The sequence below is a fragment of the Ahaetulla prasina genome, chromosome 2 (assembly GCF_028640845.1).
Source record: "Ahaetulla prasina isolate Xishuangbanna chromosome 2, ASM2864084v1, whole genome shotgun sequence".
In the NCBI taxonomy this organism is placed as follows: domain Eukaryota; kingdom Metazoa; phylum Chordata; class Lepidosauria; order Squamata; family Colubridae; genus Ahaetulla; species Ahaetulla prasina.
The window spans coordinates 96,609,229-96,636,116 of record NC_080540.1 but is presented as its reverse complement, the minus strand read 5'-3'; the positions used below and the strand labels follow the sequence as shown (position 1 = coordinate 96,636,116).

Here is a 26,888-nt window from a genome sequence, read left to right as displayed (position 1 = left end):
AGAACTGTTTGTTCTATTATAATGAGCAGAACTGTTTCACAGAAGTCATAATGCTAGCTGTTTCACTAGTTATCAACGGAAAAGCTGGAATGTTTCATAAACTCCCAGATAGGAATGTTTAAACTATTTAATAAGACAGACACAATTAGAGATGAAGATGTTTTATTTATGTTGGAAGGAAGATGTATTTTGTTTAACCTTAATTTTAAATGGTGTCCAGTACAGCATTTAGGGTCTAGTTCCACACACACACAAATGGAAGACTGAAGATGTATCTATTAAAACTGCTTAAAAAAAAGTAATAAAACAAAAGTTCATTTTGTTTAATGCAGTGCCACTAAGGGATTACAATAACAACAGGTTTTTTTCAGTTCATTCAGTCCGTTGTACAAGCCCCTCAATAATCAGTGCAAGGGAAAGGATGTGACATTTTAAGTCGGATTGGCTGATTTACATCAAACTTCCTATACACCAAAATAGTACAACGTGAACATTCTAAAGCACTCTAAAGCTGTTGAGTATAAAAGAGAGCTGTAGGAGAGAAAAGTGAGATTTAAATGGGCGTGCACCTGCCTTGACAGCCTCTTGAATAAATGTGAATGCTCCATTAGAGAATGAAAGCCTGATGACTTAGCAGAAAAATGTGTTTTCTGCACCCTGTGATGAATCAGCATTTTCACAACATGAATTTCAGATGTGTCTTCCACTACAATCATCATCAATTTTACAAAAGGTAATTCCTTCATACAAGAGTTGATAAGCACGTAGCTCCAGCCAACAATATACCCCAAATGCCCAGATCTAGAGAAAGTAATTCCATCTTTCTCTGAAAATACATGCTCTGAGGTTTAGCCTTTAACCAGATTTAATATGACTGACACACAGCAATAATTGCATCCCAGACGTAAAACATTGAAAAATACACTAAATCCAGAAGGTAGCTATGCTGTATAGTGTTTTAGAATTAGTGATGGTAAAATCCTTTCTTTTATGCTTCGAATTCCAGTCCTAGACCCAGCTTGTGGCCACCTGCATTAATATTCTTCCCATCCAGTAAAGCAGACAATGTCAATTTGATACCTAGGCAGGAAATAAGAGAGAAGTTATTAGCATTGATTTGTTAGCATTGCAAGGGTATTTCAAAGAACCTGATTAGGAAAAACATTGAAGGTTCTATAAAAAGGAACTTAGGGAGAGACACATTTACCTTTCCTGACACGCAATGAATTCAACTCAATTGCTGCAATACTTATAAAATAAAGCATTGATCAGAATATCTATGATTCTTATCTATTTAGATTTAGTTTGGTGATAAACCATAGATACATTAGGACTTAATTTTATGAATTCATAGAAGGTAGCATTTGCTGACTTTTGTATATAATATACAAATGAATGAAGACTATTGCTTGACATAGTGTAAGCCGTCCTGAGTCTTCGGAGAAGGGTGGGATATAAATGCAAATAAAAAAAAACCTTTGGCAAACATATATTTCTTAAATTAAATGAAAATTCAGAGCCTGAAAGAACTGATTAGTTTTCATATAAATTGCACACAATTTAATTATTGGCAAAAAAAGATTTAAATTAAAAAAATTTATCAAACACATTTCATCTGTACATACCTGGCTTCAGAATCTGAGTATATCCTAAACCAATCAGACTGGAATTATTCACTTTAGCCTGCAAAACAATGTCAATCATGTAATAGTATTCTTTCAAAGTGTTTGCTGCATAGCTCATAAATAAATCATCAGGTGAGATACCATACAGAAATAGTTTTCAACATTTTACTAAATTCTGTGAAAGTGCACATAAGTTCACACGTAAGCTTTATAAAAACTAGAGATGTGCAGAGGTCATATTTTAGTTTCAAGTCGTTCAATTTAGTCACTCTGAAAATAGTTCAGTATGATTTGATACCTATATCTGTTAAAATTTGCATTGTATATTGCCTCTTTTTTGGAATGGGGAAAAAACAGAAACCTCTATAACATTTTTTGTTTTAACAATTTTGTAGTGAAGATTGTATCTATGTGCATGAGAGAGCAAGTGTAACTATTAAACACAGCTTTTTTTTCAGTTGTACGCAGCTCCCTACAGCCCTTTATAATATTTGTACCTTTTAACATTAAAAAGGCCAAAGAGGGAGGGAGGGAGAAAGGAAGGAAAGAAGGAAAACTCAGGGTCTAAATCTGAGGCCTTTTCCTCCCTCCTTTTCACAGCAAGATCTTTGGGCATTCTTTTCTTAGCTGATAATGGAGACATATTTGCTCCATATTTCTGCTACATATTTGCAGAAGGGTTCGGCCTCCTGAAGCCATTGATTTCCATCTCTCCAGCATCACGCTCGATGGCATCGGGAAAGAGGGGTTGCGCAGAAAATAGTAAAACTATTTTGTTGGTTCCTCCCAGGTGAGTCAGGCTGGAGGCGAGAACAGTCACCTCTTTTACAAGGCGGAGATTTGAGGGAACAAGGGGATCGTGAGAGGTCAAACTCCGAGACCGAAGCAGGGACTTTCATTTCTGGGAAAGTTTTGCAGAAGTTGCTCTTATCAAAGGAGACAGCGCGTCCATCAGCAAATCCAGACGGGCAGACCTTCTTTAAATTGTGAATTTAAAGCTCGTATTTAATTTATTTTTCAATTAACCTAACCTTAACGATCTAAAAAGTAGATTTCCAAATCCTTAAAAAGACAAAAATTTAAAAAAAAATCGGATGTACCTATTAAGGGAGCCGCGGAAAAAATCCGAAGTGTTATGGGAGCCGCAAACCAAAAAAGATTGGGAACCTCTGTGCTAGACCAATTCTAGAATACAGCTCACCTGTTTGGAACCCTCTCCACATCTCTGACATCAATACAATTGAACGTGTCCAGAAATATTTTACAAGAAGAGTTCTCCATTCCTCTGAAAACAACAAAATACCTTATCCCACTAGACTTGAAATCCTAGGCTTAGAAAACTTGGAACTCCGTCGCCTTCGACAAGACCTAAGTTTAACTCACAGAATCATCTATTGTAATGTCCTTCCTGTCAAAGACTACTTCAACTTTAATTGCAATAATACAAGGGCAACCAATAGATTTAAACTTAATGTAAACCGCTTTAATCTAGATTGCAGAAAATATGACTTCTGCAACAGAATCATCAGTGCTTGGAATACTTTACCTGACTCTGTGGTCTCTTCCCATAATCCTAAAAGCTTTAACCAAAAACTTTCTACTATTGACCTCACCCCATTCCTAAGAGGACCATAAGGGGCGTGCATAAGCGCACAAACGTGCCTACCGTTCCTGTCCTATTGTTTTTCTTTTCTTCTTCCTATATATGTTTATATGTGTATATACTATATAATCTTTTTGTATGATGTTGTGACAAAATAAATAAAATAAAATAAATAAAATAAATATTTGCAGAAGGGTTCGGTCTCCTGAAGCCATTGATTTCCATCTCTCCAGCATCAACCCTCAAAAAACAATATTTATGACAAAATTTTGGACAAAATGATTAGATTATTAAACAAAAAAGATTATCTGAGTAGAATGTACCATTGCCTTTCAAATGACACAAATTAAATTAGATTTAGTGAACAGCAAAAGAAACCTGTCTTCCAGTAAATAATGTAACAAATAATTGAAACCTGAATAGGTTTTGTCCTTTTGGCATCACAACTCAACCATAATCTATGAATGAATCAACTAAATAAGAAGCACTCACTGCACTCTGTTTAAAAAAAACAAGAAACCGGATATTTCTTTTGACACTTTCCTGTTGTAATCTTGAGATTTAGAAAAAGAGTAATAAAAATTTGCATGTGGCTTATTGTTAACTCAAAACAAAAATGTGGTAGTTCAAACACACTTCTACCCAATTATTACCAGGGTGCATGTGATAATCCAGAAGTGTCAGTTACTCACAGTATATAATCAGGCAGTGTTAATATACTGATATGGGGAATTCAGTGAGAGATAATTTGCATACACCAAACCTATCTAAAGGAAACCAAAAAAAAAGTGAAATGATTTTAAGACCATGCCACTGAGTGAAAAGCAGCATTTTAAGAACCTGTATTTATGACAAAGCATATGGTACAAATTTCTCTTTTCTCCCAATGCTTCTTTACTTGCTTGTACCTCATTTGATAAAGAAACAATTCTGTGAAACAAGAAAAAGGAGTATTGACTAAATATTGTAGTGAAATCATTTGTTCAAACAACAATTCCCTTTGAAATTGAAGGCTCTCTAGTCCATTATTGCCGCGGAATGAAGTTCTACTTACAGAAAAAGATGCATCTGAATCAATCTGATATTTGGCTGCTATTCCAAAGCGGGTGTTGCTATTTCCAGCTGTCCAAGCAAGATTGACAGCAGTTTCTAATTTATCATTCACCTTCTGATAAATGGAGCCTCCAAATTCCGTGCCATCATTTCTATAATAGATTCAAATGTTACATGTCATGTCATGAATCTTATTCATGAAAATATAGATTAGTTTTTGGATTTTTTTAAAAAACACTTTAAAAACTTACTTCAAGTTACAGAAAGATTTGCACAATCCTTCCCAATGTAAAGAAAAATATCTCGGGGGCCCAACCACCTCACATCCCCAATGCAGTAACAATTATATGTATTTTCTGCATGTTTATAGCTAATGCAAACATGTGAGTAAAAACAGATGAGTATTCAATATGAGTACAGGTAGTCCTCAACTTACAACCATATGTTTAATGACCATTCGAAGTTACAACGGTATTGAAAAATGTGACTTATGACCATTTTTCACACATATGACTGTTGCAACATCCCCATGGTCTCGTGATCAAAATTCAAGCGCTTGGCAACTGGTATGTTTTTATGACAGTTGTGGTATCTCAGGGTCATGTGATCACCTCTTGTGACCTTCTGAAAGCGAAGTCAATGGAGAAGGCCAGATTCATTTAACAACTGCAGTGGTTCATTTAACAGCTGTGGCAAAAAAGGTGGTAAAATGGGGCAAAAATCCATTAACTGTCTTGCTTAGCAACATAAATTTTGTGCTCAATTGTGGTACTAAGTTGAGAACTACTTGTAAAGCAAGAGTAATATCATTTTAATTAATCACTTTGGTTGTGTATTTTGGAATCTATTAGCTTTCTATTAGATTCCAGAGAATGGAACATATTCATGGTTCTTCAGTGGCTTTCATATTATTATTTTTTTAAAGTACATTTAGTGTGCTAACTCTAGAAATAAAAGCGATCTGAGTACAGAAATATGATGTAGAACTAAATCTCCCTGGATACCATTCATCCTGCTTTTCTATCAATTCTTTTTCAATCTTTTTGCTTATGCAGGCCACTACATAATTGCCTACAGATACCATAGCAAGTGTCAAACACCAAATAAAATTCATTTAATTGATTACCGAAATCTCAGGATACGTTCCTATCAAACCTTGCAAGAAATGGATAACAAAGCCAAAATCTGATAAAATTTGATGATCTCTTGAGATTATTTATTTTAGTACCTTTCCAGAGATTACTGGAGTGCCTTTGTGGATCAATTTAAGTAGAACATTTTTTTTTATTTTGTCAAGCATGTATTAGATAACAGACATAGGTATTGACATGGTTATTAATACATGAAATGGATACAAATAAATGGGAACATTAGGACAGGGACGGAAGGCACATTGGTACACTTATGCACGCCCCTTACCCAAGGGTTATATACGCACATGATCCAAACTTTATTCCCTTTTGTTTAATTATATTTTGTTTAATTATATTAGTATATTCTACTTTCAGAATGCAATATGTGTTTAAGTAAAACCATAACCAGAAAAACTGTGTACATGTAGCCTAATAATTTCTCCACCATCAATTCAGCTTGACTCCTGGTGATTTCATATATTTGATTATGTCTGTGTTTTCTTGGCAACTACTTGCCTTTTTTCCAGACATTTTGTTGACTTCCCATATGAACCTTAAAACCATGGGATTTCTTAATAAAGAACCTGACCCTGCTTTCTTTTGCAATAGTTGGTCAGTAAGATAGCAAACAATTTGTAAAAACATCAAATTCAGTAAAACTATTGAAAATCCTTATCTAATAGCCTTAAAGCTTCTATTTTTAAAAATAAAACAGCTGATCAGCTTACAGTCCCATGCTTATAAACTCCAGATGATTTTAGGGATTTAAAAAAATCTTAATACAGATGAATACAAAACGTATGCACTGCTATCCCTTCATGAAGCAGCTATTTCATGTATCAGCTGCAGTGGTCGGGTATTTTTTTAATGGTTACTCTGATACTATACATTATTTTATGGTAGTCAGATTCTTGTTCCTAAAGTGAAATATTAGAACAACAATATCACACTCATTGGCAATGAGCTCTATTTTTAGATTATCTCCTTCCATCTGTCCTGTAGTATGCCTTTATTCATATAATACAGCATCGTTCTGATAGAAGGATGTGGGACGGCAAAGAATTATCTGTGCTTTACCTTACATGAATTTCTTGACAATAGAAATCAATTCTCAGAGTTCCAATTATGTCAGCAAGACCCTGTCTTTGGATAATGATTTTCACAACATGGTATTGGCTTTGATAATGTTAATATTGAATCAAAAATGGTTTCCTAGCTCAATTTCTTACTGAGACTCAAAACAATGTTCAGGTTACCATGAACCACAAAATGTTTTAAAGCTGCTGCTCTACTGCCTGAGATAGGAACCTACAGTACATCCCCCAAATCTTTTAGATTTTGTTTTCTATAAAACCCAAGAGGCATATATCTAGTGGCAAGGGACCAGATTATGGTCTAAAATATTGTTTATTCCTAGGCTATCATATACGGATATTATATTGTATACACCATTATGATGCATTCAGAAACTACTAGTACTAGTTCAAAAAGGCAAAGTAAGAACATAAAGCAGAGTGGACAAAATATGATCCTCTAGCTGAAGTTCAGATACTGTTAGTTCTACCAAGACAATAGTGTGGGACTCTGGAAGTTGTAATTCAGCAATATTGGTTGGGGGCAAAGGTTCCCCATCCCTGTCTCCAAAACTGTTCCTAAGGAAAATTATACAAGTACATACACAAACCTGCAAAATTAATTCTTTCAAAACTTGTATTTAGGGTACCCAAAATATATTTATCTTTCTCTCAGAATTTTTTTTTAATGGAAAAGAATACTGAAAATAGTTTCTTTGTTTTCACCAAGGTTTTTCTTTTGGTTATAAATTTTCACCCAGCACAATATTATCAGTACTTACACATTAGTGTGAAGCTGAAACTCATCAGTCTTATAGCCAACAGCAAAGTTACTCTGAGTTATTCTGGTTTTAGTTGTCTCAAAAGTCATTTGGTAGCCAGCCAACCAGCCTTCATAGCCGAAGACAAAGGCACCACGTACTGAAGGACCCGCAATATCAAAATCCATATCACAGCCCACATTGATATGTTCCCGCTTGTATCCAGACTTGATTTTAGCATTCTTCTTTCTAAATGGGAAAACAAAATTTTATATTGCTATTTCTTTAAATGTTCAGGGAATCTCTTATTAACTGCAAAGGAGGATGAGACACACATTTGATTCTCATCTCAAGAACATAGCAAACAAAGAACATATGCAATAAACCAATTAAAAATGTATAAGTACTCTATTTACCAGCTGGCATCAACATCTACAAAGTTCACTTGACTGAGAGATTTTGCTTTCCATAATACCAGGGCATTTTTTATAACCCATTCTTGGCTTTCACATGTTTTGCATATTTTGGCTTAGTAAAACAAGATATGAATGGTCAACCCACAGCATCTTTATTTAACTATACCAGGATTTCAGGCAAGTCTGTGCCATCCAGCTGAATATATATGCCACTACTAGCAATAAAATAACATATTATTATGTAACCCAATTGACTTATTACTCTAATTTAGATGAGGGAGCTATACTAATCGACCACAAAGAGTAAGAAGGCAGAGTAGTGGTTAAGCTGAGGCTGGGATGGTCTGGTAAGGGTTTGATAAAGTGGATCTTCAAACAGTTTAGCATAGAACAAAGCATTGTGTAATCATGGCTAGAAATGAAGAAAGAAGTGGGAGAAAAGAAACCAAAGAGGCAGGCAAGTAATAGATGAACTTGAGAATTGAGCACAGCAGATGAATTGTTAAAGGCAGAAAAATGAGGGGGGAAATGGCAGGTTGAGAGAGGATGCAATCAGCACTATAGAGGGAATAATAATAATAATAATAATAATAATAATAATAATAATAATAATAATAATAATAATAATAATAATAATAATAATAATAATGATGTTGTTTTAATTTGTATTGATTTTAATTTGTTATGATCCAAAACAACTCAAAGATTTCAGGCTCCTGTCCTTGAGGTACTATGACTTCTGGACATTCCTTCAGAATATTGGGCAGAAGCTGGGATGATATACCTTTGCATGCAAGGGTGTATCACTGAGAGACTCTTCCTGCTCTAAAAGCAGAATGATATTGCACTGGTAGAGAGAGGAAAAGTTGTCAGCTACTTGTCACTCTTTTCCTCCCTACAATTCCTGCTACTAGCTATTTGGTTGCTTCTTTGTGTTCTAATCCATTCTTCCCATTTCCAAACTCTTAATAGAGGTAAAAAAAAAAAAACACCAAAAAGGATGTAACAGAAATTTCCTAGCCAAAAAAACAAAAACAAATTGGGGAAAAATAACTATTTCCCTCATACATTGTACAATCTGTAAAGGATTTGATCTAAAAATCCAGCCTGAAAAAAATAATCCTCCAAAATAGTATGGCTGATAATACAGAAAGGAGGAGGCTAACAGTTCAATAGCACTAATGAAATCTTGCACTGCCAACTTCTGACACATCTATTTATTATAGGCAGAAATTAACAATAATTAGGGCAATAAGCTCAAATATTAAATATTTTTAAATAGCATTACAATTCAGAGCTTGAATTAATATATGTAATGTGTTAAGAGGATGGAAGGAGTCAGTTCTTGTCTGAAATAGTAGAATTTTTACTTTGTAAATAAAAGACATTTATATACCACCCATTCCCAAATGTATTCATCCTATATGATTCTAGTCTGCTCTGTTATAGCTATATATAGGTACTGTGGGTATGCAAAACATTTCATTCAAGTTTTGAGCAGTAAACGTAATGAAACATCCCACCTCAAGTGCAAAATGCACAATACTACGAATTTTGGGAATGTATCAAGCTTGCAGAAATTCTTTTCTAATACTCTGCTTTTATATTCAGCACACTTCCAAACTGTACAAGGTTTCTTGGTCGAAATTGGTCATTTTGCAAGACGTCCTGCTTAAGAATTCTGAAATAAAAGACTTTGTACACCTCATAAAGTTTTGTATTACTAGTAATGTGTCTGGCTCACTTCTAAACAATGTTTAGAGTACTTAATAAAAGAACAACAGGTAAACGAATGGATCAATTTGCAGTAATGGTTAAGACACAGGCCAGAAACTGGGAGATTGTGAATTCTAGTTCTGCCTTAGGCACAAAGCCAGGTGGATGACCTTTGGCGTGTCACAATCTCTCAGCCCTAAGGAAGAATTGCAAACTACTTCTGAAATCTTCCCAAGAAAAATTCAGGGATTTTGTTCAGGCAGTTGCCAGGACAAATCATTACTGACTTGAAGGCAAACACACACACACTGATGTAGTAATCCATATTTTCCACAAACTAGGTAAGCTATATTAAATGATATAATACTGTTGAAATGTACTTATTACTTACCCAGTGTTAGGTGAGAATGAGGAGTCAAAAGTCAATTTCAGTCCATGTGTCAGCTGAAAAGAAATTCAGTAGTTGAATACATAGTTTGAACACAGTTTGTTTAAAGATTTGATCAATTAAGGTATTTTGCAAGTGAATGGTCACTCACCTGGTCTTCTAAAGTTATTTCTGTTCCTAATGTATTGTCTGTGTTCCATTTCTCTGTAAATGTCAAGCCATATTCTTTCCATCTGTACTTAGTTTCCAAACTCCCAGTAACTTTGCTTGTTTCTGTATTTGCAAAACCTGAACTTGTAAATTCCTGAGGTCGAAAGAGAATATTTTTATTCACAATGATACCTTAGATGAGCTATCCATGTTCTGTGCTATGAAGAATGTTATAATCTATATGAAAAAAAATTCTCGTTTTGATTTTTATATGTCAGTTGCTCTAATTCTGACACCACTAGAAATGATAAGCATTGGTAAGTAATGACCAATATCCCTCACCTACCAAACCCATGTATTGTAACCCATACAATAATGACATGAAGGGCATAATCTTGACTAACCCTGATTCATGTTTCTGTGGAAGTTGGATAATTACAAAAAAATCAAAATATTATAAGGTAAAATGCAAGTTAAATAACAAAATGCATGCTCAGCTTTTTCTACTCACCAGTCCATTTTCAGATTTTGTTTTCAAATCCAATTTTATTAAACCAAATCCTAAAAAAATAAAAGTAGGCTAGTATTAGTAACATGCAGGGCAAGAAAAAATACACAGTATATCTCATTATAAAATTTGAGCTTCCTATGCAGGAAGAAGAGCATTTAAGAAATCAACTTTATTTGGTTTTGTTTGGCTTCTTTTAGTCACACTGAATATTGCCCTATTATAAGACTACTGAAAATATATGGGGTGTTTCCAAATGATGCTTTGCAATCTAGCCAGCCCTATTTATGGATTTTTACAGGGAATGCATCATCTCTTTGGAACTTATTTTCCCATTATTTTTTCAATATTTTGAAAAAATATTGAAAATAAAGCCCTTTCAAAAGAAAAAGAAAAAAATAGTTAAACTATGCTTTAGGACTTTTGGCACCCCTGCTTTTTGCAGTGCTGAAAAGTAAACTGAAGCATAGATAGTCTTGACTTACGACCACAACTAAACCCAGAAGTTCTTCCTGATTCTTGCTAAGACAGACAAGTGAATTTTATCCCATTTCACGAGCTTTCTTGCCACATTCATTCAGTGAATCAGGTGTTAAATTAGTAACACGGTTACTAGGTTAATCTGGCTTCCTCACTGATTTTGCTTGTCAGGCGATCACATGACCCCAGAACACTGCAAAGGTCATAAATATGAATCAGTTGCTAAGCATCCAAATTTTGATCCTGTGACCATGGGGATGCTGCAATGATCTTAAATGTGAAAAATGATTGTAAGCCACTTTTTTCAGTGCCATTATAACTTCGAATGGTCACTAAATGAATGGTCGTAAGTCGAGGACTACCAAGCTTGGGCAAAGTCATTCAAACTGCAGCCTGTGGAAAACAAACTGCAGAACAGTCCCTGAGGCTCTGTTAAGGTCTCAGGGTGCTAAAGGCTGATCCAATGGGTGGTTAGGAGACTCGGGAGTCAGGAAACAAGCGATCCTGAGGCGGACAGGCCCCATCTGGGCCCACCAAGGATGCCCTCAGTAACTTTTCAGAAACATACAGAACTGTTGTGCTCAGTTATTTTAGAAACAAAGGCTTGAATACCCATAACTGAGTCGTGCCTCCATCTATTTCAGAGAAACCATCAGGGTTTCTGGCCTCTTTGGCTGGGAATAATTGCCATCCTTGCATCTTCGGCCTTGTGTCCTTGTTTCCTGCTCTGTCTCCTGTATCTCGGCTCTTCGACCCAGATCAATTGACTCACCTATTTGGCATTTGCACTCCTGGACTGTCTTGGACTACACTTGTGGCTTTTCATCAGGATTCAGTTTTAGACTGAACTAACTGCCTGGTTCTGAAACAAAAGCATTTCTGCTATATATGGGTGTACATTCTACACCTGCGCTGTCTACCTTTGCATGTGATTTCTTGCTATTCATCATTAACCATTTGTAAATCAAGCTGGCCTGTGTGTGCTCAATCTAAAATAGAATAGAAAAGGCTCCATAGCAGGTTCTTTCTTCAGCAGCAGAGAAGATACGGCCACTTAATCGTTAAGTCAAAGGTCTTCAAACTTGGCAGCTTTAAGATTTGTGGACTTCAACTCCCAGAATTCTGGAAGTTGAAGTCCACAAGTCTTAAAGCTGCCAAGTTTGAAGACCTCTGCATGAAGTGAACCAGATTTTTCAACACTAAGGCTCCAAAGCTCCTTCAATTAAAAACTAGGTTTTAGTCTGTATGACTTAACTTTCAAAAATGACATTGGCCCTTCTTTACTCAGGGAATAACCCAGGGCTATCAAACTTGCAGCCCACAGGCCAGATGTGCACATGCTGGCCACGCTCACCCCCAGTTTATTGAAGGGGGGAAAAGTCCCGATAACGTCGCGTGACAACACGAGTTTGACACCCCTGGAATAACCCATTGCTTGAACTCATTTTCTTGAACTAAGAAAATTAGAAAAGGAAAGAGAAAAGAAAGCTGGATACTTCTATCATATTATAGAAATTGTTAAATTACTTCAAGAGACTATGTCCTTAAGCTTGTTCCACAAGCTTGTCCTTTAACAGTTAGATTTGCAATTTTCTACTTATTTATTGGAGAATGAAAACAATGAACTTTAAAGACATGCATTACATATTCTGATTGCATAATAAAGACATATCTAGGTTAAGTTACAGGCCATCCATAAATAACAACTGGATTCTGGATCAATAATGCAACTGAGTTCAAATAGCTTAGCATATATTTATACATTGATAAAGAGTAAGGAATGCATTGCTAAGGAAAATATCATGAGCGCAGTTCCTGGTAACTACACTGACAAGTCCATGTTGTTGCCTTGACAACAAATTTGCCATAGCCTTCTGGGATGCTTTTCTAAGCCACATCCCTGTGATTTTTTGTTTTCTCCCATCTAAGTACTAACCAAACCCAGCCTTACATGGTTTTTTCCCCCAGCATTATATAAAGACAACTAGGTGCTGGCACTTTCTAGAATAAATCCAAATGCAACATAAAATTCTCATATTCAAAAGTCAAATTTTGCTAAATCTCAAATAAGAAGTAAAGTACATGAATATTATTTCAGTACATAAGCTATCAAACAAGCCATTAAACCTGAATAAAAAAAGAAGTATAACACATTGATTTGCTAATTGATAATACCACAAGTTCATTTTGTTTTAAAACCAATTGAAAGCAACAGAGTTTATACAAAAGAATATTCAAATTATATCCGTGTATTATTTATCTATCAATTTTATTGTTATATAGCAACCCTATAGCTAAGGAAGCCATAGAAGTTAATTCACTACATATAATACCATAAAGTTTAACAAAATAACATTAAAACTAAATTTAAAATACATATATTATAATATATATAATATAATGGCAGTGTGAATTAATACATTGGACTAAGCCATATTGTGTTTTATTTGTTTTTAATTAATACACCATGATATATAGTTTATAAAACAATCCCTGGCTCAGCAGATTAATTAGCTACACAATGACAATGCAATATAAATTCTTCTTTGAGCCCACCAAAATTTTGTACTGTAGTAAATCTGATTCCCCATATTGTGTGCCAATTATAAGTAGAAAATATTTAAATGTTGTAATGTACTTGCAAATCCTGACTACTTACAGATTAAGCAATGTTCCCACTCTAAAAGAAGCATAATGATCAACACCTTACAATAATAACCTTTTTTCTAAGAGATAGCAACAGATAGCATTTAGACTTATATACCGCTTCACAGTGCTCTACAGCCCTCTCTAAGCGATTTAGAGTCAGCATATTGCCCCCAACAATCTGGGTTCTCATTTTACCCAACCTTGGAAGGATGGAAGACTGAGTCAACCTTGAGCCTGATGAGAATAGAACTGCCAAATTGCAAGCAGGCAGCAGAAGTAGCTTGCAGTACTGCATTCTAACCACTGCACCACCACGGCTCTTGAGATCAGCCATTTGTAAATAAAGGAATTTATATAAATTTCACTCCAAAAAAGTAAGAACATTCCAGCAAATCATGTACAAAACTAATATTTGTAGAGTATCTCCATCTGCAACATCTTTCTTCTCAGAAAAGGATTACAGGGCAAATTGCAGAAGGCATTTTACATCCTCTACTGCTAGAAATTTCATTTGGATAAAAGTGATAGAAAGTAAAAGTTTCACTTGGCAATATTTACCATATCCCTTGGTGAAGATGTCTCGAGCAGCTTTTCCTAAATCAGTATATGGAGGAGGCACTGCCATTTTCTGTTAAAATAAAGATGCCACAATTATGTTTCTGCTATCAGCCCAAAGATCTGCACTGTATTTATGATTCTAAAATACAGTTTACCAAAAAGCAAGCTGAAGTTACCTATAGCAAACAATTTTCCTTTTGGATCCCAAATTCCAGATTTTAGCTCTGTGAGGAATTCAGAGGCCTTCAACATACTTGATCAGTTTTGTGATCAAACTGAAACCATTGTTATAAAAAAATTAAAACAAGATTAAATATTCAATTGCTTTATCTATTTTGATCCATGCAAGGTTGTCTGTACCAGATGCTGCCAAAAACTAAGCTTTGAGTCCCTGTGTCCTACTGCAACAATTCCCTATGGCTAGTTCACACTCATGCTTTGAAATCATGGTGAGCTGGTGGAAATGCATGGTGGGTTTCTGACAGTGTTTTTCAAACTTGGCAACTTTGTGAACTCCCAAAATTATCTAACCAGAATTGAAAAATCATGCTTTATAGTTTCCTAGTTCTTCATTTTACTTGGGTCCTGCCCAAGCTCCTAACCAATCCATGGACAAGATAAAAGCAACTAGAAACAGAGGTGAAAGAAACTAGAAATTTTCAAATAACTATTAATTTTGCTAGTATGCAAACCTGACTCTTGCTTGGACAATAAACTCTAGCTTACTTTATTATATTACCCAGAAAATGTTTTGGATATTTGTCATCCATCTCAGGTAAACCAGACAAGAAACCTCACGATGAACTAAATCTACTTTATTGTCAGGCTACATCAGGGGTGTCAAACTCAAGGCCCACAGGCTGGATCCGCCCCATGGGGTGCTTAGATATAGCCCGTGGGGCCGCCCTGGAAACAGTGAAAAACTGGCCCAAGTGCCTCTGCCAGCGAAAATGGGCTCCAGAGCTCCGTTGTCGACGGTGACAGCCTCCTGCAACCCTCTGCCAGTGAAAACTGAGTGTGGCCCTCCTGAATTCCGTTTTCACTGGCAGAGGGTTGCAAGAGGCAGTCGCAACCATCAATGGAGCTTGGGAGCCCGTTTTCACTGGCAGAGCGCTTGGGCCACCACAGGTGCCAATACAAATGACATTAAGATGGCCACGCCCACACTGGCCATGCCCACTCTGACCCCCAAGATCAAACCCAACCCTGAGGCGGCCCTCAATGAAATTGAGTGTGACACCCCTGGGCTACATTAACAGAATCTTGCAAATATGAAGCTAGAAACTTTCCATCACCACTTTTAATTACTTGACCATTAGGGCGGGTCCTCTCTAAATTTCTTTCCCTGGATGTTAAGCAATCGGAGGTTCTTGCTTCTCTTGTCCGATTGTTTCCTAGGCAGCATCTTTTCCCCTCAGATCTTTCACACATTGCAATGTAACAGTATCCCTCTTCTTCCAATTAAAAGTTCATATTTTACATTACCTTTTTTTTTTCAAATATTCCCACCAAAGAAAAACACTAATTTAAGTTGTTTAATCTTCCCCTCATACAAGCAGAATAGCCGTAATATAAGCTTGGATGACATAGCCAAGAATAATTCATTATATGAGACTCTGGTGATTTAACTTATCTGTGAAAAAGAGCCACGTTATCTCACTTATGCATAATGTAAAATGATTCACCATAAACATTAAAGGTTTCACATTCAGTTTTTTAATGAAGCAGTAGATACAGGACTCTTTAAACGGCATAGGTTAATTTATTTTGCACTCACCACTACCTCTTTGCCTCTGAACAAAAAGCAGCTAAGGAAGTCTACTGTTTGGCAAAGATTTTGTCACTTAGGGTTTGCATTATCTTAATTTTGTTCAAGCCGAAAATAAATTAAAACTAGGAATGTGCAATAGATATAGATGGTAAGCATTCTCAACTGGCACCAGTCCCTAAATCACTGAGTTAGAAACATCAGGGTTTGAATTATTGCTCATTTTGGCTCTCTAGGAGAACCAATTTATGTTATAAAGGTATTACAAATGCAGTGATGCTTCCTAAGTATTTTAATAGCTACTTCTAGCATGAAGCCAGAACAGAATATTGTTGGTAGATAAGTTAAGAAATTTTCTTTGCCCATTTGAGTTCAATGGAACTACTATCCCAACCATACCTAGGAGGTGTGTTATAAAGATGCCTAGTGTAACTACCAATATAGTCACTAGTAAAAAGGCTTGATTTAAATCAACTTGATTTAAATCATAGAATAAAATAGATTTTTTTATTGGCCAAGTGTGATTGGACACACAAGGAATTTGTCTTGGTGCATATGCTCTCAGTGTACATAAAAGAAAAGATACGTTCATCAAGAATCATAAGGTACAACAACGATAATCATAGGGTATAATAAGCAATCAGAAAACAATATCAATATAAATCATAAGGATACAAGCAACAAAGTTACAGTCATACAGTCATAAGTGGGAGGAGATGGGTGATGGGAACGATGAGAAGATTAATAGTAGTTCAGACTTAGTAAATAGTTTGACAGTGTTGAGGGAATTATTTGCTTAGCAGAGTGATGGCATTCGGGGAAAAACTGCTCTTGTGTCTAGTTGTGTGCAGTGCTCTATAGCGTCATTTTGAGGGTAGGAGTTGAAACAGTTTATATCCAGGATGTGAGGGGTCTTTAAATATTTTCACAGCCCTCTTTTTAACTCGTGCAGTATACAGGTCCTCAATGGACGGCAGGTTAGTAGCCATTGTTTTTTCTGCAGTTCTAAATATCCTCTGAAGACTGTGTCTGTCTTGTTTGGTTAGACCTTGAACTGTCTAATTGAGGAGTGGTATAGAGTGAAGCAGGAAGAGTTTACACTCCATGATGAATAAGTGCTCTTGTTGGAAGAATCATCTAACTAGTTCCAACATTTCGACACAAAGGCCCAAGGTTGACTCAGCCTTCCATCCTTTATAAGGTAGGTAAAATGAGGACCCAGATTTTTGGGGGCAATAAGTTGACTTTGTATATAAATATACAAATAGGATGAAGACTATTGCTAACATAGTGTAAACCGCCCTGAGTCTTCGGAGAAGAGCGGGATATAAATGTAAAAAAAAAAGTCACTAAAAACGGTAAAAACCGGTTAAAAACCCCATTAAAATTTAGCTAAAACATTTTATTCTTAGGCTAGTCCAGCGCGCTGAAATAATAAAGTCTTCAGTTCACATCTGAAGATCCGGAGGTCGGGTAGTTGTCGTAATCCCGGAGGAAGCTCGTTCCACAGGGCTGGTGCCGCCACAGAGAAGGCCCTCCCCCTGGGGGTCGCCAATCTACATTGTTTGGTCGACGGCACCCTGAGGAGGCCCACTCTGTGGGAGCACACGGGTCGTTGGGAGGCAATCGGCAGCAGAAGGCGGTCTCGAAGGTATCCCGGTCCTAAGCCATGGAGCGCTTTAAAGATGGTAACCAAAACCTTGAATTGCACCCGGAAGGCTACCGGTAGCCAGTGTAGACCGCGCAGGATGGGTGTTATATGGGAGCAATGCGGTGCTCCCTCTATCACCCGCGCGGCCGCATTCTGGACTAACTGGAGCCTCCGGGTGCTCTTCAAGGGGAGCCCCATGTAGAGAGCATTGCAATAGTCCAGGTGGGAAGTGACGAGGGCGTGAGTGACCGTGCGTAAGGCGTCCCGGTCAAGGAAGGGGCGCAACTGGCGAATCAGGTGAATCTGATAAAATGATCCCCTGGCAACGGCTGTCAAGTGATCCTTCAAGGACAGCCGATCGTCCAGGAGAACGCCTAAGTTGCGCACTCCCTCCCTGGGAGTCAGTACTTCCTCCCCCACAGTCAGCGATGGTGTAAGCTGACTGTACCGGGACGCCGGCACCCACAGCCCTCTGTCTTGGAAGGGTTGAGTCGGAGCCTGTTCCTCCCCATCCAGACCCGCACGGCCTCAAGACACCGGCCCATCACCTCAACAGCTTCATTGGGGTGGTTCGGGGTGGAAATGTACAGCTGAGTATCATCAGCATATAGATGATAATCCACCCCAAAACCACAGATAACCTCACCCAGTGGCTTCATATAGATGTTGAACAGGAGAGGCGAGAGAACAGACCCCTGAGGCACCCCACAAGGCTATTGTATGATAGTTTGCACACTTTGTTAATTCTCCTTTTTTATATTGGAATGATTGGCTTCTTCCAATCTGTTGGCCACTATGCTATTCTCCAGGTTTACTGGTATAGGTCAGTTAGAAACTTTACTATTTTTTTTTCTGCTGCTGTTTGCCATATTTCAGTGGATATTCTAACAGTTCCTGTAGCCTTCCAACTTGGCAATGACTAGAGTGCTGATCTAACTTCATCTTCTAGCATTAGCAGTTCTTGTAAGTCAGTATCTTTCAGCTCTCTTGGCAATTGCTACTGTACAGTGTTTCAGTATACCACTCTATCTTTGATCTCCTTTAAATCAGCTACTTCTCAGTTACTTCGAGTCCACTGGCATTCTTTAACATATCAATTCAAAGTTGAAACCTCCTTCTGAGTTCAATTAATTTTTTTTAAAGATTTTCCTTGGTTTTCCATGTCTATTTCCATCTTCAATGTCTTTACAGATGTTTTTGTAATTCTTTTCTTTTATAAGTTGCTTTCTAACTTTTTAATCTTTCTTAGCTTTGACTTCTCTTTTTTCTTGGCAATTTCCCTGGTTCATTTTGACAGTTTCCTTTCTTCTATTTCTTCATCTTTGGCACTCATTTTTCACACTGATCTTTAATGACTAATGTGATTCCTGCTGTTCACCTTGGAAATGATGGAGATCACATCATTGAAACTGATTGGCTTTCTTCTTGAAACTTACACATGATTGTGTTCATGATCTGTTCCAGAATGTCTTTGATGCTGTAATTGAGTTCCTCCCCCTCCTTTTACAATAATAGTCAAATTGGGGTGTGTGGGTGGGTGTTTTCTATTTGGTGATGTCCATGTACAGAGGTGTCATTTTAGCGCTTTAAATACAGTTTGCCTATCAAGATATTGGAGTGGCAGAAATTGATTACAGGTAGTCTTCGAGTTATGACCACAATTGAGCCCAAACTTTATGTTGCTAAATGAAACATTTGTTAAGTGAATTTGCCCCATTGTATGACTTTTCTTACCATGGTTGTTAAGTGAATCATTGCATTTGTTAAGTTATTAACATGGTTGTTAAATTAATCTGCCTTCCCCATTGACTTTGCTTGTCAGAAGGTCGCAAAAGCTGACACCCAGGACATTGCTACCGTAATAAATATGAGCCAGTTGCCAAGCATCTGAATTTTGATCATGTCACCACACTATGTTCATGTGATCAAGTGTGAAAAACAGTCATAAATCACTTTTTACAGTGCCATTGTAATGGTCACTAAATAAACTGTTGTAAATTGAGGATTACCTATAATCAGACTCCTGTTTCCTAAGCCATAAGTTTGACTACATTTTCCTCTTTCATGTTTTCAACTTTGGTATTCCAGTCTCCAATCACAAACAGCACTCATTCACTCACTCATTCACTCTATCTATCTATTTAAAGATTTATATAGCTGCCCATCTTAAAGAACTCTGGGTGAATCACAATAAACTTACTTGCACGTTCTGTTGATTTCAAAAAGAACTTGATCATAAAATTTACCAACTTCCCCTTCTTCTGCATCAATAATTAAGCAAAGTGTAAAGTCAGATTATCATCATATTTAAAGGATTGTCCAATCAATATTATTCAGTCATTGGCTACACTCTAGCCAAGTACTCTACCAGTCTTGCTATACCTTTAAAAATAGAACTATTCCTTCTTTTGTTTTTCATCTCCCAAGTAACAAAAACTGATCTTATGACTGAAAATGTCCAATCTCAGTCCATCTCATTTTGTCTAAAATGTCAGTTTGTAGCTATTTCATTTCATGTTTCACTGTGTTAAGCTTTCACATCTTCATGCTCGTACTGTACTTGTGTCCTTCAAGATTCAGACTTTTTCCCCTATATGACATTAGCAACTAGATGAAGACTTTAATCTAACAATGTCATAAACTTGATTAGTATATAGAAGGATTCTCACTTTCTCTCAGTAATACGTTGAGTGCCATCCAACCTGACAGGTCCATTATTCAGCACAATATCATCAATCATTTTATATTTTCAATCCATATAGTTTTCCTGGTAAAAATACAGAAGTGGTTTACTACTGCCTTCTCCTACACAGTATGAATTAATGCTTTGCCATTGTCACTAAAGTAACATCTGCCTCCAGCACCTTCCTACATTGCAGTTTATAATAGGTGCCTTAAATTTCATCACAGCCTACAATTGATGTGAAACCTAGATTTGAAATCACCTAATGTATGAAAAATAGTCTTGATTATCTCAGGGGGCTCTTCTTGTTTGAAAAAAAAAATAGTTTAAGCCAGGGGCCCTCCAAACTTGGAAACTTTAAGACTTGTGGACTTTAACTCCCAGAACTCCTCATGGCTCAATCCTTCATGACTGGTTGAAGAATTCTGGGAGTTGTAGTTCACAAATCTTAAAAGTTGCCAAGTTTGGAAATCCCTGGTTTAAACTATGAGTAAAACTACCAGAATGATTTCTCCTTGAAGTTTTTCAAACATCAAAACTCCTGTCATCCTAAGTCACCAAAGTTCAGTTCACTCTTTGGCTAAGCCAAAACCAAACCAAAAACATAGGAAAATATAATACCATGTATGAAAACAAGTGCCAAAGCTGAATATATAAAATATATTATTAGCAGTTCCAACTAAAAATAAGGAACTTCAAGTCTTTGCTTTTAACAAACAGCCTCTTAACAAACCTACATCCAGATAAATGTTTGTAGCTATTGTTTTCCACCACCTGAGGGGCTGCGGTGGCTCACTTAGTAAGATGCTGAGCCTGCACTCCACTGAGGTCGGCAGCTCAGTGCCTCAATTCCCATGAGCGAATAAACCACATAGGGACAGGAAAGGAGCCCCCCCACCAATTGCCTACTGGCATTCAGTGTCCTAACACCCTGAAAAAATTGCTTTCACAGAGGCAGCCAGCCACCTTGGTGATCCCTGGCTAACACATGCCATACACTTAAAAAAAATCCACCACCTGAACAACCATTTATTCCATTTTGCTTCATAAATTATAGAAGGACTGACTCAGAGCTTGCTCAATCACAGTCCATTCTTATCTATCTTGGCACTGATGAATGAAAAGTTAAAGCTGAAATTCCCAAAATGCTTGTGTACCTGAATCATGATTTCAGAATAATGCAGGGTAAATGATTCAGAAAAAAAAAGTTAATATTTTTCCCTTTTTAAAAAAAGTTTCACCTTTGATCCTTGTCAGCATACAGCAACCTTTCAAAATTTAAATATTTTCTGATGTTTTGACTTACGCTTATAAAATGGCAAGGACTGAAACACTAATAGACATTGATTCTCCAACTTTCTTCAGACAGAATATGTATAAAATTGTCACCAGACGAGAAGAATAATCTATCACAAACTCTCTTTTTCTGTGCATAGAGTCATTTACCCATGGGAAATATCCATTAGATTGATGGAGAATAAATTATGAAGAATTACAGACAGATCTAGACAAAATGATGGTCAAAGCTATTTCCAACAGTGAGCACAATGTAGAGTGCTGCAGGACTGCATCGTTCCTTCTCCAAGAAAATCACTTCTCTACTTTTCATGTTTTCACAAAACACAAAGTGGAAAAGCAAAATCTTTCAGAGAGTTGCTTCTGAGGATAAGGCCAATGCAGCAGCCAGAAAAGTTATCTCGGTAATGAACCAGTGTCCAGCTCTACATTATACACATAATGAAAACCTTAAGTGACTATAAGTTTTTTTTCCAGTGTCTGATAGCTGATACAAAATTCTAGCTAACCAGCAGCCACAAAATAAAAAGGCTGATCCTGAGATACTGATATTGATCAAGCGATCCAAATAGAAAAAGACAAAATATGGCAAGCAAAATGCTGCGAAGGCAACAAATTTGCATTACAGGTTCTCATGAGGATGTTTGCTAAATCCTGTTAGATTTTACAGTACAGAGCTTAGCTTTTCTTTTGGTTAAGAGCAGAGAGAATGTAATGAATTGCAGCTGCCAGAAGCAATGCCCTGACTGTAGAAATTATTTTTAGCCATAGACGTAGGAAAGGTCAAAAGAAACAGCCCTAGAAAAATGAATAATGACAGGAGAAATTCAGTGGTGTTTTCTTGGAAAGAAGTGCAAACACTGTTCTCTTTTTTCTTCTTTTTTTAAAAGTAGCCTTTAAAAATGGAGGAAGTATCTTTTATTTTAAAGTGCAACATTTTGTAAGGGAGGGAGGGAGGAATTTCTTCCTCAGCTATTTCATTTTATTAAGGTATGAGCAAGCAAAATGACAAACCCCACGTCCTCAAAAAAAATTCCTCTAGATTTTTGCTGTTGTTTCTTATTAGTGCAGCAAAAATGTACACCCTGTTTCTGTATTGGTTTATGACAATGTAGAACAGTGTCAGCATAACTCTCAATCAAAAGTTATTTTCTCACTAAGCAACACCAATGCTGCTCCTAACTTTATTTCAGGTTTTTATTAGAAAATGTCTGATGCTGCAATGCATTCCTTATTCTGCCCTATTATATTCTTTGAACAGATACAGAAGGCAATGGAAATTAGCATTATAACACAGAGATAGGATCAACTTGCATGTCAAATTGCACAGGTCTACTTTTGAAAAAGGGGAAATGGGGAGACGTTGTCCTGACTTCCTGCATCATAAATACCTGCATTTCTGCAAATCTAGCCTGGAGAGATTACACAATTGCATGAATTATATTGCTACTTTGTATGAGGAAAGAGAACCTTTTGCCAATGATATTGTTGCATTTTACCGAGTTTAATTAGGCTTGACTCATCCAACATTTAACCATATAGATCAATTTGCACTTCTCTGTAGCTAACCAAACAAAGAAATGTAGGTTATGCATTTTCTGTTTCCATATTAAAACTTGTTGTTCATGCTAGTGTAATCACTGTGAAACTCATCTACCATACTAATACTTATTGACAAGCCCTGGATGAAACATTGTAAGGCTAGTCCCAAGTTGCAAAGAAAATGAAGATATGGAAGGGGTAGAAATCATTAAAACGTTAATCATCAAATAAGCAATGAGCAGATTTCTGCAACTTATTTAGCAAAGAAATAAAGCATACTCTCTCTCAAGTACATACCCTCTCTCAAAAGTAATAGCTGTGATTTGAATGCAGTTTGGGGCAATTTACTAGCCATACCTGTATTTTTAAGATTCTGTTAAATAAAGTGCTGAATCAGAATCTTTTGCCCTTATCTGTAAACAAACATAAAAGGAATACCTGTTTGACTGAATAAGGCAAGGCTTTGGACAGATAGCATGCATATGTTGAATACTGTTGTAAGTTTTGCTAAAAGGGCTAGTTCAGTTGCTAAGGAGGCATATCTTGTTACAAAGATACTCTGGTCTCCCTCCCATAGTTGGCACTCCTCCTAGGCAGGTGAACATACTGCAAAAGAAAGCACGGGGCTGCAGCCCATGTTATTCTGATGTTCTAAAGCTTATGAGATCTATGGGAATTTTTGGAAATGAAGGTATACCTAATGCCAGCTCTGATTTTTCCTGATATTTCTCCCATCCCCAAAATCAACCATATTAATTTTAGAGCCCATGCAAGGTCCCTGAGGACCTACCACCCAGCAATACCCATCCAGGCATAAATGTTATCTATCGATTATTACCACGGCAACACTGCTAGCATTCCAAAGTTCTAGACATAATTCATTATCAAGGGATTTCAGATGTGACACTTTTTAGTGTATCTTAAGCTGGTATCCACTGGAAAAGTAAAATGCAGTTGGGTTACAGTATTCTAATCAATGAAATTATTTTTAAGTATCTGGTTCAGTTTGGCTTTCTTGAGTGGGTGGGAGGGAGGAAGATAAAATGAGAATAAGATAGAATAAGATAGATAGATAGATAGATAGATAGATAGATAGATAGATAGATAGATAGATAGATAGATAGATAATTATTTGCAAATCTGGTTGCTCTCTGCCTCCAGACACCCTTGAAGACCTGCCATTTATTCTATGCCTTCCATTGTAGTGAAAAAGGATTGTAAATCAAGTCCAAAAGACAAAGAACTATCCTAGACAAAACCTCAGGAATTCACTTCATCATCACTCCCTTTCTTCCTACGGGGTAAGGGCAGGCAAGACACGAAGGGCACTTGGAGGGCACTTGAGGCGCTGAAGAGAAGGGAGCTGGCCAGAGGGTTAGGGTTGAAAAAGAGGCTGAAAAAGTAGCCAGCAATGGCTGCTAAGAAAGGGATCCCTTGGAATCGAGTCCTTGCGAAGGAGCTGCTGCCTGTGGGGCAACGACATGGCTGCCCGACCTTGCTCTCCTCCTCCTTTCAGTGCCTGCCCGCCGCTTTTTTTTTTTTCCAACGAGCGCAGTTCGCATTCCGCCCAAGGCCTCTAGAGCGCCCGAGAGAGAGAGAGAAGGCGCGCACATTGGAGTCAAATGACGAGCGCCGAAGCAAAAGAAACGCTTCGGGAAGGTCACCCAGAAACTCAGACCGCGCATTAAGAGAGCAGAAAAGCGACCCCAATCGCCCTCCACGACACACACACACAGTCTCTCGCCTCGTCGTTTCCAGAGCTGGTAGACTCAAGGCCAGGCAGGCAAACGCATCCTCCTCCGCTGCTTAAAATAGGAGCCCAATGGCAGGCAAAAAGATGCTTCTGGGAAGGGGAGACCCACCGGCAGCCGAGCCGCCGACTGGGGCTGGGGCAGAAGCGAGGGGAGGGGGGGGAGAAAGGTTGGCGGGGACGTAACTGCAAACTTCCCGAAGCAGCCGTGCCCGAGCTTAGCCTTAAGGGGGTTAGGAACGGATGCCCCTTTTCCTCTCCAAGAAACCGACGTGAGAAGCGGGGCTCAGGGCGCGCCCTCGCCTTGAAATCCTGTAGGTAGGGCAATCGCGGATCGCCGCTGGAAGACGAGGAAGTTGTCCCCGACCATTCCGAATGACGGTCTCTGGAGGCCCGTCGTGACTCGGAGCCTTTCCTCCTCCGCTCCCCCCTCCTTCCCTCGGCATCTTTTCTGCAGCTGCGGCCGTCCAATGGCGGCAGAAGCAAAGCCGCGCTAGTTCGTTTCCCGCCTCCTCCAGCGAGTCGCCCGCGCTCCCTCTGTTCCTCCCGATTCCCGCGGCGGAGCCCAGGGCTGGTCCACCATGATGCCATGCAGACCCAGCGCCCTTGCCTGCCTTACCGCGTGCTCCCCGTCTTTTTCGTGACTGCAACAAGGCTTCGGAGGCGAGACAGCTGGCGAGACAGAAGCGGCGACGGAGGAGGAATGGAACGGGGCGGGCCTCCCCTGCGCTGAGCCCAGCATAGCTAAAACGAGGAAACCCGGCACGCACCGTAGTGGCTCTGGCAAGCGAACAGATGGAACCACCCGGCTCGCACAAGGACGTGCCTGCCCCGGCGTCGCACACGCTCGCCTGCCCCCAGGCTGCGGATAGGCTGAGGGCTGGAGGGGCAGCGAAAAGCGAGGCAGGACTTTCCGTGCCAAGGCAGCGACTCCGCCAATCCAAGGGCGTCGTCTCTTGCGTCTTTTACGCATCCGGGAGTGCGCCAAGATGCCAGATGTCCGGAGGGGAGGGGGGAGCTGTTAGCTGCAAGGCGCGGGATCCATCGTTGCCTTTGGTGCTGTAAATACAGAGGTGATGAAAAGAAGAGGGGGAAGCGCCTCGTTGTTAGCCCTCACCCAAGTCCGTGCAGGTCAATTTCTTGGGGAGATGAACTGAATTAGGATGAATAGCTAATCCTCCTCTTCTGGACCTGTTGGTTTAGCTCCATGAAGAAGTGAGCAATGTCCATTAAGCACATCGAACGGGAAAGAGATGGGAGGTAGCAATAGAATAGAATAGAATAGAATAGAATAGAATAGAATAGAATAGAATAGAATTTAATAAATAAATAAAAATTTAATAAATAATAAATAAAATAGAATAGAACTTTTTATTGGCCAAGTGTGATTGGACACACAAGGAATTTGTCTTGGTGCATATGCTCTCAGTGTACATAAAAGATACATTCATCAGGTACAACACTTATAACACTAATGATAGTCATAGGGTTCAAATTTAACAATGATACAACGATTAATGATAATCATAGGGTACAAATAAGCAATCAGGAAACAATATCAATATAATTTTTTTTAATTTTATTTTATTTTGTCACAACAGTATATATAAGCATAAGAATAAGCATAAAACAAATATACAACATATAAGCGTATATATAATGAAAGGAAACAATAGGACAGGAATGGTAGGCACTTGTGTTCTTATTCCTCTTGGGAATGGGGTGAGGTCAATGGTAGACAGTTTTTGGTTAAAGCTTTTGGGAGTTTAAGAAGAGACCACAGAGTCAGGTAGTGTGTTCCAAGCATTAACAACTCTGTTACAAAAGTCATATTTTCTGCATACAATACAAGCAACAACGTTACAGTCATAAGTGGAAGGAGATGGGTGATGCTATTGGTTCGTAGTACCCCAAGCCAGATTTTATTTAACCATGATTTATTGAAGAAGACACAATTGGCTAGATTCAAGCAGCATAGATTCTGAATCACAAGATACGGATTCACTTACTAAGTCTCACTGATCCAGTTGTGGCATAATGTGATGGACAAGTCCAGGTGCTCTCATTGCTTGCTTTAACTGTGTT

General features: G+C 38.0%; 1 protein-coding gene across 2 annotated transcripts; it reads right to left on the bottom strand.

Moving 5' to 3' along the window:
• Positions 1 to 145: 145 nt before the first annotated feature.
• Positions 146 to 25,739, bottom strand: VDAC1 (voltage dependent anion channel 1). Of its 2 annotated transcripts, none has more exons than XM_058170841.1 (9): positions 25,423 to 25,739; positions 14,114 to 14,183; positions 10,430 to 10,479; positions 9,920 to 10,072; positions 9,772 to 9,824; positions 7,270 to 7,497; positions 4,283 to 4,433; positions 1,626 to 1,683; positions 146 to 1,080 (listed from the first exon to the last, which is right to left on the bottom strand). In XM_058170841.1, exons 1-9 carry the CDS (start codon positions 25,543 to 25,545, stop codon positions 989 to 991), a joined length of 978 nt encoding a protein of 325 aa, XP_058026824.1. In that variant the 5' UTR covers positions 25,546 to 25,739; the 3' UTR covers positions 146 to 988. The 2 variants fall into 2 exon arrangements, with proteins under 2 accessions (XP_058026824.1, XP_058026825.1); XM_058170842.1 differs by having other exon boundaries at positions 25,574 to 25,657.
• Positions 25,740 to 26,888: the final 1,149 nt, after the last annotated feature.

Excerpts from the sequence above, each read along its gene's own strand:
- VDAC1 (XM_058170841.1), bottom strand. The coding sequence starts at position 25,545 with ATGCTGGGCTCAGCGCAGGGGAGGCCCGCCCCGTTCCATTCCTCCTCC. Across the intron at positions 10,480-14,113 it reads CATCTTCACCAAGGGATATG|GATTTGGTTTAATAAAATTG; the intron begins GTAAATATTGCC and ends TTATTTTTTTAG. Across the intron at positions 1,684-4,282 it reads ATTCAGATGCATCTTTTTCT|GCTAAAGTGAATAATTCCAG; the intron begins GTAAGTAGAACT and ends ATTGTTTTGCAG.